General features: G+C 38.4%; 1 protein-coding gene across 2 annotated transcripts; it reads left to right on the top strand.

Moving 5' to 3' along the window:
- The first annotated feature begins 2,328 nt into the window (after window positions 1–2,328).
- Window positions 2,329–10,880, top strand: mfsd8 (major facilitator superfamily domain containing 8). Of its 2 annotated transcripts, none has more exons than XM_074623984.1 (12): window positions 2,329–2,705; window positions 3,568–3,650; window positions 4,848–4,891; window positions 5,304–5,544; window positions 5,731–5,844; window positions 5,988–6,132; window positions 6,329–6,387; window positions 7,912–8,020; window positions 8,121–8,255; window positions 9,006–9,109; window positions 9,365–9,591; window positions 9,768–10,880. In XM_074623984.1, exons 1-12 carry the CDS (start codon window positions 2,647–2,649, stop codon window positions 9,972–9,974), a joined length of 1,527 nt encoding a protein of 508 aa, XP_074480085.1. In that variant the 5' UTR covers window positions 2,329–2,646; the 3' UTR covers window positions 9,975–10,880. The 2 variants fall into 2 exon arrangements, with proteins under 2 accessions (XP_074480085.1, XP_074480086.1); XM_074623985.1 differs by lacking the exon at window positions 2,329–2,705 and adding an exon at window positions 2,806–3,454.
- The last annotated feature ends 470 nt before the right edge of the window (window positions 10,881–11,350 follow it).

The raw sequence follows: 11,350 nt of genomic DNA, 5'->3' as shown, positions 1-11,350 counted from the left end.
CTCTGGCGCCATCTTCAGGTCAAAATATAATTTATTCAAAATGGTTTATGACTTAATACCTATGCTAAATACCTGCAAAACTAATGACATTCCCATCAGTTTGGCCCTGTTTTGTTCTAATAAGCAAATGTTAGCATGCTAAAACTCCAAACTAAGATGGTGAATAAGGTAATATACATTATATGGGAATAAAGTCATAACTTTACGAGAAAAAAGTCATAATTTTACGAGAATAAAGTAATTACTTTACAAGAAAAAAAGTAATTTCCTCCACAAAAGAGGCCATTTCCTCCAGGTCCATGTGGTTCTTTCTTTGGAATAAACACAGTTTCTGGCACAATCTTTTCAAGGTCATGACTTATGATAATGTGGTGCTGATGTGATATTATGACTTTATTGTCATAATAATATTACTTTTTCTCATAAACTTCTAACTTTATTCTCATAATACAACTTTTTTTCTTGTAAACCTATGACTTTATTCTCTAAATCTCAGATTTATTTTTTCCCCCTCAATATGGCCCTAATACTCCGTCGTACTTTAAACACAAATGTAAAAAAAGTCTAGAAGTAATGAGTCTAGAATATGTTACATTTTCCCTTTCTTAAATAACGAAGACAAAGAATTTTGAACTTTTTCAGGACATTCTAATTTGTTGAGCTGCACCTGTATGTATGGAGAGAGGGTCTCTTACATGCAAAGGTGAATAATGATTAAGGAAACTGCCCTGTCTTTTGATGGAGAGACTGAATCAGTGTCAATCGTGCTGTTGTGTAACTTAAAAGTATAATTTGCAACAATTAACTAAAAACAATGTATAGACTGGTACAAAAATAGGAATTATTCAATTTTATGGTGAAATAGTTGCTTATTCTGATTGTCATGATATGTGAACCTAACTGTGTAGCTAATGTTAAGTTCTAGCAGTCAAATAAAATCAAATTAATCAGTGTAAAAGTAGAAAATAGGACATTTTCGTTTAACCTTCACTGCACTGATAAAGGCAATTTTTATAGGTAACGTTACAGTTTTCTTTTATTCTTCTTTTTCTAAAGGAATGGAAAGTAACATTAATGGTTAATTTTGTCATGCAAGCGAGTATTTTTTCAGTTTTTGTCAATGCAACTAGCAAGTGAATCCAAGTGAACCTTTAGTTACATTAAAACAAACCAATGTTGCTGGCTGAAATAAATGATACCTAATATTACATTATTATAAGCTCACTGCAGGCTCAGCATCAGCCAAAGACTATTAATTGTCATATTTAGGCTAAAATACAAACTTTTTCTTACCTTTTCTATTGTTCCGTGAGATGTGAAAGTGAAAAAGTCAAAGGAAAGTTTGGTCCTTTCACCACTCAATGCCACAAGTGTGTGAAGGATACCACATCTCCTGTAGGTTGTCACTGCTTCATCACTTTCTGTTTGTCTGCAAGGACTTCCCCCTTTACTCCCACACACACACTCACACATGGAGCATATAAAGATAATATGACTCAAAGATCTCTGTTGAACAAACAAGCACAAGTTTGCTTTGACACGTTAAAGCTGCTGTAAATCGTGCATGGAGATGCAAAACTAACAATTGGCATGAGGAAAACAATGATTGATCAACCTTTACAGGCTACTAGTAGGAAATGAAAGTGCACACCCAACAGTCCATTTAGTTTAAGATACAAACATAAAAGATGTATTATATTATGTTTACAAATGCAAAAAGAAGAAAACTAATTTAAATGCACACTTATTTTTGTGTGGGGCATTTTGTCCTCCATATTCTGTAAATTGTTGTGTTAAATGCAGATGATTTTTCCACTTGTCCAAATCGTGTACCTTTTGCAGATCCAAATTTTGTTCTTCATGCTTCACTATGTAATACATTTAATTATGGGTGTAATAATATATTTACTCTAAAAACACACTGGATGGATAAATTCTGAGTTTAATTTTTGAACATTTTAAAATGCAGCTCTTCAGGTTACAAGACAAATATTTTATTTTAAAAACGTTATTATAGTGCTGTATTGTTGTGCCTAAATGTTTGTGGGGACTGTTATGTGGTTTGTTGTGAATTCTCACGTGAGAGCTCTACGTCAATATAAACAGGAAACACCACGGACCCGGATGTTATGCGATACAGGCTTCAAAATAAAAGCGTATAGTTGCTCACTGTTGAAAAAAATGAACGGTTAGGTCTTAAATCTGTTCAATAATCATACAAACAAATGTACTCGAATTATTCTGTTAAGCTATGAACAGCACACTGTGAAAAGAAACACAAAAATAACATAAACTTAATTCAGATTCCCCTTATTTTGAAATGTGTAAACGGAAGTTGCTGTTTGAATAGTGCTGTGGTTAATTAGCTGCCTCTGTAGTATCATAGTCCAGTTTGTGTTGCGCATTTCGTTCATTCTCTTCACCGTCGGTCGGAAACTACTTCTCTTAACAGTGTGTGTGTTATTCGTTAACGTGTATGTAAGAATGTACAATAAGTTGCTTACATCAGCTCATACTATAGCTACTTTTCCAGAGGAAGAGTTGTAGTAGTTAGCATTAGCAGTGTAGTTCACTGACCCTCGGATACATGGCGACTTAAAGAGACTTTGTTTTACATCTCCAAAGTCCAGGTTTTTTTTAGCAAAAATGTCTCAATTTGCTGACGCTGACGACACCACTCCATTGCTCAGGGATGATGCAAGCAGGTGGGTGCAGAGTTCAACAGCCATTGACTTGACACATTTGCCACTGTTACATTAGATGTGGTTAAACATTCAGCAGTGATTGTGCATTGTTTACCAAACAGGCTGTGGAAGTAAACTGGGGGGAAAAAGTTTGGAAACTTGTGTTTGGTCGATTATTTCTCTGTTGTTACAATGCTAATTGGCATTGTATTTTACATCGTTGGAAAGCCTATTTATTTACCTTCACAATGATGTCCAACTTGTAAGGATCATGCATTTGTGGGATGAGCAGCACACTCTTGTTTTGAGTTGTTTGGTGGATTGGATGATTGAACTCTCTATCAGTAACAAGGAACAAACAAGACATATTGGATATTTTACACTTTATTCATTTAATACACCGTCAGGAGAAGATCCATACGCAGCCACAACAGCCTGGCACCTCCTCCTCATGCTGGTCACCAACCCTGGTCACATCTCCACCAAACAACTCAAAACAAGAGTCAATACCAACAGGAGAATACACTGCTTACCATTGGCAGAGCATTTTGTCAAATTTTTCTTGGGTGCTACCCACATAATCAGCTGTGCTGCTCATCCCACAAATGCATGATCCTTACAAGATGGACATCATTGTGAAGGTAAATAAACAGGCTTTCCAACGATATAAAATACAATACCAATTGGCATTGTAACAACAGAGAAATAATCCACCAAACACAGATTTTCCAACCTTTTTTTCCGAGTTTATTACCAACCCTGTACTACATGTGAGCCATGCATTACGTAACGTTAAACCACTTGGGGGCAAAATGTTTTGTAATTCTATATATCAGTAAACCTCTAATCACCTGTACTGTCTTGTCATCTTGTGTACCTACAGTGATGGCTCTCAGGATGGAGATTACAAGACTCGGTGGAGGTCAATCCGAGTCATGTACTTCACCATGTTTCTCAGCAGTGTAGGTGAGGATGCCCCACGTGGATTTTATTCTCTTGAACTTGTTTAATTTAGAAAGCCCATTGGGTTCAACAAGTTGTGTATGTATGGAGAGAGGGGTCTCTTACATAAAAAGGGTGAATAATGATTAAGGAAACTGCCCTGTCTCTTGATGGACAGACTGAATCAGTGTCAATAGTGCTGTTGTGTAACTTAAAAGTATAATTTGCAACAATTAACTGAAAACAATGTATAGACTGGTACAAAAATAATCCCTCTCAATCATCACTTAATGCCCAACTATAAGTGTGTGGCAGTGTCTGTTTCTGCAGAGACCCTGCCCTCTGCCTGTATTTTCTCTTTTCTTCTTATTTTGCTTTACTTGGGACGCTTCTGGGCGTCTGCAAAGTGGCCTTGTGCCCCCAATAACAGCGCACAGGGTGTGCAGCCTGTTCAGGTAGTCACTGCTTTGTCACGCCCCTCGACTTCTGATACCGAGGCACAAGTCTCCACATACAAAGCGGCCTTATTTCACGGATGAGGACGGGTTGTGTTATGTCTGTGCATGTGTTCCAGTGATCCCCCTGCTCCTCTCTGTGCTGTGAGTGCAGATTGGTGTGTGTCTGTAGTTTGATGAGAGCAGCGCTGAGCCACAGCCTGCAGACAGGAAGCCTGCATTCATTCAAAATCTTGTAACTCCTATCTGCAGGGCTATGCAGAGTTGTGCGGAGTTAGTTGTGTGTTTTAGAACATAACTGCCGGGAAACAATCAGAAAATAACGTTTTATTTCCCTGATTTGCTGCTTTGTTCTCACTAACGCCGCTCTCTCTCTTCAGTCACTCTAGCTCGCTCGACCACCGCTGCTCTCTCTCTCTCTTTCTCAGCTCGTTGAGCTGTAAAGGTGTCGCCAACTTTGAATACTGTGTGTTCATAAACAGCAACCAACAACTGTTACATATTATACCTATAAAATACATCTGGCATACCTGTAGAAAGGGACCAAATTACAAAATCAACAAAACATCGTCCATTTTTCATCTTAACCAGCTATACAAATTACCACAAAAGATCAGTAGCTTATATGAGTTTTTGCAATAAGTACCATCATTGTGAATATGATGCATCTGTGTGTTTGCCTGGCTTGTGCATGATATGATTCATAACACAATGTTTAGGATCTTTGACAGCAAGGGAATCAACAATGTTTTATGTGCCCTTTCAGGTTTCACTATTGTCATCACATCACTGTGGCCCTATTTGCAAAAGGTACAGTATGTACTGTATGGTTTACCATTTTCTTTGTAAAAGATTGTTGACTGATTCTGCTGATGTCGTTAATGCAAATGAAGGAACTTTGTTTTTTTTCCTTTCAAAGGCAAATCTTTGCAGGGTAAACAGGAAGTGAAAGAAGCCACAAAGAACATTTTGGGCGACTTAATTTTAGATTTTGTACTGCACATGACCTGTGCACTAGTCTAACGGAGTAGAAAGTAAATCTAAATAGTAGGTCACATTCTAGTTCTGTGTCAAATGTAACCGCCTCTACTAAAAATGTAACTGTCTCATATATTTGTATTGTAGCAATGTCATTACAACATCATGCTAAATCAACTGCAGGGTCTTCTGTAGAACACGCTCATGATTTCACATGTTTTGTTTTTGGTTATGTTTCTTATAGATTGATGATGGTGCCAATGCCAGCTTCTTGGGATGGGTGGTGGCAGCCTACAGTCTCGGCCAGATGTTGGCCTCGCCCATTTTTGGCCTTTGGTCCAACTACCGGCCACGCAGGGAGCCACTGGTGTGTTCCATCGTCATCAACCTGTCAGCCAATATCTACTACGCCTACGCATACCTGCCGAGTACCAATAACAAGTTCCACTTGCTCATGTCCAGAGCCCTTGTGGGCTTTGGAGCAGGTGAATTGTGAAGGCCTGAATATGTTTTGCATTATTTGTCCTCATGTCTGCCTGTGAATAACTGTCCCTTTTCATTTAAAGTTGGTTTGCTCATAAACTGTACATATGGCTCTGCTCTACTATATTATGATGTCATCCATGTCACACAGCTAACTCCTAACATTCTCTTTGGTCTTTTTATGGCAGGTAATGTTGCTGTGGTGAGGTCTTATGTTGCTGGAGCTACATCACTGAAGGAGAGGACCAGTGCCATGGCCAACATGAGTGCCTGTCAGGCCTTGGGTTTCATCCTGGGACCAGGTAAAGATGGCTGTATTTTGTTCATTTTATGAGAACCAGCCAGTGCAAAGTACAGAGCAAATGATGCAAGCGTAGTGTATGATGGGATAAACAAGTGAAAGGTTGTTGGTTTGTTTGTTTTAACACTTGCATATCTTTGTTAGCTCTGCAGGCATGCCTATCGTTCATTGGTGAGCACGGTGTCACGGTAAAGGGCATAGACCTGCAGCTCAACATGTACACTGCTCCTGCTTTACTGGCTGCAGCTTTTGGCCTCGTCAACATCCTGCTGGTTGTTTTTTTGCTGAGGTGAGGCTTTCCTGACATGTTTATAGTGTCTCTCCTTGTTTTTCTGTAGATTTCCGAATTTGAGCGCATCAAATTAAGATCCTCTTACTGTTTACTCCATTTAGCTACACTATTGTCAGTTTACTGTATGTACAGTATTGAGTTTCTCAACGCTATTTTGTGTGGTTAAGATGTCTGCTGGGTTTCTTGTCAACAGAGAGCACCGTGTTGATGACCATGGAAGACACGTTCCAGCCATCAACTACACGTCGGAAGGTATTTATTTTTTACTTTTTTTTCAACCAAATTTTAAAGGAACAGTGTGTAGCATTAGGGGGATCTATTGGCAGATAAGTATGTTTTTTGTGTATAATTACCTGAAAATAAGAATGGTTGTGTTTTCGTTACTGTAGAATAAGCCGTTTATATCTACATATGGAGCAGGTCCTCTTCACGGAGTCCGCCATGTTTCTTCAGTAGCCCAGAACAGACAAACCAAAAACTGTTAACTTTTCCTGCATGGGCCGGAGACGATAACGTTACTCACTGCTATCGCCACCACTCTCTCTCTCTTGCTTCACCACTCTCCCCCCTCGTACTCACACACTCTACGCACTGGCTCTGCTCCAAATGACCTATGCAACTCTTACAACAAGTTGCTCTAGATAGGGCCGTTTACATATTTGCGTCGGCCATCGTAGTTCTTCTACACGCTTGGCACACAGGAGAGGCTTCAGTAGGTTGCAATCTGCAACCTCACCGCTAGATACCGCCAAATCCTACACACTGCTCCTTTAATTGATGTTGTGATATAGAGTACAAACAAAGAAGAAGTTGGCAGCAGAGGCCGCATTAAAAGATCTACAGAAGTGTTAATAAGTGTATTGGACAGTGTGTGACATTACCAGGAGAGAGATCATTGCTGTGCCCGAAATTGCATACTATTAGTGTTGTCACGATACTGGAATTTCTAACTTTGATACAATATATCATTGAGGGCATAAAAATTTAGATATTTATTAAAAGATAAATATTGATGTGTGTGTCAACTCGATGTCGGAAGAGAAGAGAGAGCAGAAAGCGCAGCCGGTACCCATGCATCGATACTGTGGAAAAGGAGTATTGAAACCGTTTCAAATATTCAGTATCGATATGTGTCGATACTTCTATATTTTTTACAACGCTATACCCAATATTTGAACTATTGTTCGACATACTTTTGTGTGAATAAACAGTGTCTTATCGGACGCACTGAACTGTAATTACCACGTCACTCCCTGAGTGCCTCCTTGCCGTTTGGAGACGCGTAACCATGGTAACCCACACCAACCTCATGTGACCAAACGATGATTTGTGAGAATCAAAAAGTCTGAACTAATTTGAAAACTGTATTACGCCTATCGCAAAGTGGAATCTTGTACTTAATTTGAAGCGTTATTGACATTGCAGAATTGTCTGTCGTTGTCTGTCATGAACGTTTTCATTACTACATTGCATTGTGGGATATTTAAGCCGGCGTAGTGTTCAGTATTTGCATACTGTAATATTTGACCAAAAATAGTATGCAATTTGCATACGGACATACTGAAAAATCTCACATACTGTTTTAGTGTACTAACGAGCATGTTTGTATGGAATTTGGGACGTAACCCATGACACAAGGCAACCCTAGTCCATGCATATGTTACTAGTGCCTCTGAGAATCATAGATTTTATTATAGATTATATTTGTAGTTGTCGTTGCAGGATATTGGTTTTTGTTTTTTGGTTCATGCCTTTATTATCTTCCCTTTCCTGTAGATGCTGATGACATAAGTGAAGAAACTGAGGAAACCATTGATCAGGTAGCGGTCCTGACCTCAAACGTCCTTTTCTTCGTCGTCATGTTCATCTTTGCTGTCTTTGAGACGTAAGTATTTCATTACAGACTACTGAGGCAGTCAAGCTAGAATATAACTCGGTTATATAAAGTTTAAAAAATGTTACCGTATACTTTTGTTATTTTTCAGAATCGCCACCCCTTTGTCCATGGACATGTTCGCTTGGACAAGGAAAGAAGCGGTGTTATACAACGGCATCATCATCTGCGGCATTGGATTTCAATCCGTTCTGGTGTTTCTAGTTGTGAAAGTGGCCTCTCAAAGGTACCGACCCTCATGCATGTATGGATTAGATAGAAATATATTTCAACGTAGAGCTGGGTGATAATTCAATATGATAATTTATCATCTTTCAATTGAATATCGTGATGAAATCAGATATCGTGATACACAATTACGTTGTCTAAATTGATAATAACAAGCACATACTAACTGAAATTTCTCAGAAAATCTGATTTTTTGAGGGAAAAGTTTTATCATTTGAAGATTGTGGTTTTGTTTTTACATGACTCTTGACATTACCATTCAGTTCAATGCGATTAACAAACTGGACTCCAACTGTCAACCAGTCACTAGCTTCTCTAACCTCTAAACTCCATTAACCCAGAATATAATAGTGCATACAGCTCATGGCAGGGTTCTCTCTGCAGAATGAGGGCACAGGTAATGTGTAAAAGTTCACTTTGAACCCAAATGTTGGTTAAAATACATTGTGAGTAGTGTTTTCTAACAGCAGTGTGCAGGATGTTTTCATTCATTCATTCAGCTTTATTGTTCACCTCCTTTCATTTGTCAAGTATTTAATTCACACAGGAGTATATAAAAATAGGCTTTACCATTTCATATATGCTATTTATTTATTGAATTGCCAGAAAACATGCTACCTCTTTATATATATATTGTTATTGAGATATAATATGAAATGACCGATATCAGGATTTATGCCATATCGCCCAAACCTACTTCAACGTCAAACATTCATCATGATTAAACAAATTTATTATTTCCTTTCAGGGTCGGGGATCGCCCTGTGTTGCTAGCAGGATTAGCCATTATATTCTGTGGCTTTTTTATGCTGCTTCCATGGGGAAATCATTACCCTAAAATCCAGTGGGCAGGTATACACTGTTTTATTGCACAGATTGATTCTGTTTCCTCTGTTGAGTAATTAATTGCCTGTTTGGCTCTTTTTTGATTGGAATATTACTGTTGGGACCTTTTGGCTTTGATAATTTGAGATTTTTTTTACAGATTTTTAAATGTCCTAGTGTTTGTAGTGGTGACAATTTGAGTTACACTGGATAACTGTTGAACATTAGCAGTACGGCTGAGAATCTAAGTGTTCAGGTTCTGCTTTTCTTTTCAAAATACAGACCTCAAAAACCACTCTTTGGTCAGTGAAATATCTAAAGACACGATAGCCTCCAACAACTCTTTAGAGCCAACAGGCTGCCCGTATGAACAGACCTGGTGCCAGTATACTCCTGCCATCAATCTGGCCCAGTACATCTCAGCTGACATCCTCATCGGGGTGGGATACCCGGCCTGCAACGTGATGTCCTACACACTGTATTCCAAAATCCTCGGACCCAAACCTCAGGTAAGAAGACTGGAGGGTAGTGGTTAATTATTAGGGTGCTTTAAACCACTTTGAATGTGCCTATACATACATTTCTCAAAATGTTGTTTTACTTTGAAACTTCATAAAATGATTATATCAAATGAATGCATCTTCTGAGAACCCAGAGTGTGGATTTTTCCTGTTGCTTTCTGCAGGGTGTGTACATGGGGTGGTTGACAGCGTCAGGGAGCGGAGCGCGGACGTTGGGCCCAGTCTTTGTCTCCCAGGCCTATACCCTCCTGGGACCCCGCTGGGCCTTCAGCCTCATCTGTGGAATGGTGGTAGGGGCCATCCTCCTCCTCTGCTGCGCTTACCACAGACTCATCTCCTTTTCTGTACGCCACGGAAGGACTATAGAATAACAAGTTAAGATTCCCACTGGAGAGACGGATGGCAGTTTCCTACGAATATTCTCAAAAACTTAAAATCCAGGTTATAGTGAAGACTCAACTAAGCCTTTGAGAGTTTGTGACACAGGGTTGACCTTTTCAACTCTAAGGCGAAGAGATAAGGCCAGGTTATTTCTCATGACTTGACCAAAGACGGCTGCTTCGCGAGTTAAAAGGAAGCTAGTGCTGCAGCTGCTCGCTCACTCACGTGTTGTGAAAGTGATTGTATTTTTAAATTGAGTTACTGAATGCACAATTTTTATGTAATCGCATTGTTGGTCTCAAAGATGAATTAATTATGACATTTTTAATACTCAGACTACTTTAGCAAAGCCTTTGTCACCTGAAAAGGTTCTCAGAATGTCTTTGCATTAAATTTTAACATTAGATTGTGACGTCTACGGGCACATGGACTGTGCATAGGAGCAGCAACAGTGACCTAATCACGGGTACTTGAAAATACATTTTATCAAATTGATATTTAGTTTTTGTCAACATAAAATGTGCTGACTACTGAATTATGTTTGAATCATTGGATGTGCCAAACATCTTCAAAATTGTTATTTTGCTGTTTAAATCATGAAAACGGGAGACGTCAGTTTTACTGTGCAATGATTGTTGTCGTGCAAGAAATGTACAGAGAAACAAACATTACATAATATATATATACGTATGATTTAAACATTTCCAGTGAAACATTTCCACATTTAACAGTTTTCCTCTAAAGAAAGATATTCATAATATTTTCCTATTCCTATTAATGGCTCCACTGGTAGTTGTTTAAAACTACAGGTTGCTGTCTACCTGAAATCCTTCATAAAGTGATGAATGTGTGGGTGCTAATTATTTACTGAGTGATGCATTAAAGGTTTAATATAATCTTGAATTGTCAATGTCACTTTATGTTCAATTTGATCAGGATGGGTAAAGCAATTGAGTGAGAAAAGGCTTTTCTACTGATATAGCCTACCGTATAGGACATAAATGATCCTCGGGGGGGGGGGGGGGAATTTAAAAGCTACACCAGCAAGAGAGACAAATGCAAAAGGGTAAGAAAACCAGTAAATAGCTATTCACATGAAATAAATTAAACATGAAATGAAATATTATTTAAAATATATACATGTAAAAGATATTAGTCTAGTAGCTTGTTAGAGTCTACTACTCTTTTTGTTTTGTCATGTTTTTATTGTATAGCCTAAGTGGACTAGGTTACAACTGTATTTTGTTATGCAATCCGGTGTTGCAGAATAAATTATCCTTTTTTTTTTAAAGTATAATTTTATTAGGCAAACAAATTAGAGATACAAAAGTCCTGTCTGAGCTGTCATACATTCCATGCAGATTTA

The sequence above is a fragment of the Sebastes fasciatus genome, chromosome 22 (genome assembly GCF_043250625.1).
Source record: "Sebastes fasciatus isolate fSebFas1 chromosome 22, fSebFas1.pri, whole genome shotgun sequence".
In the NCBI taxonomy this organism is placed as follows: domain Eukaryota; kingdom Metazoa; phylum Chordata; class Actinopteri; order Perciformes; family Sebastidae; genus Sebastes; species Sebastes fasciatus.
Note: the sequence above shows the minus strand (reverse complement) of the source record. Positions and strands in the feature narration are given on the sequence as shown.

Coding starts and splice junctions, on each gene's coding strand:
- mfsd8 (XM_074623984.1), top strand. CDS start 2,647: ATGTCTCAATTTGCTGACGCTGACGACACCACTCCATTGCTCAGGGAT. Junction 6,388..7,911: donor CATCAACTACACGTCGGAAG/GTATTTATTTTT, acceptor CCTTTCCTGTAG/ATGCTGATGACATAAGTGAA. Junction 9,592..9,767: donor TCCTCGGACCCAAACCTCAG/GTAAGAAGACTG, acceptor TGCTTTCTGCAG/GGTGTGTACATGGGGTGGTT.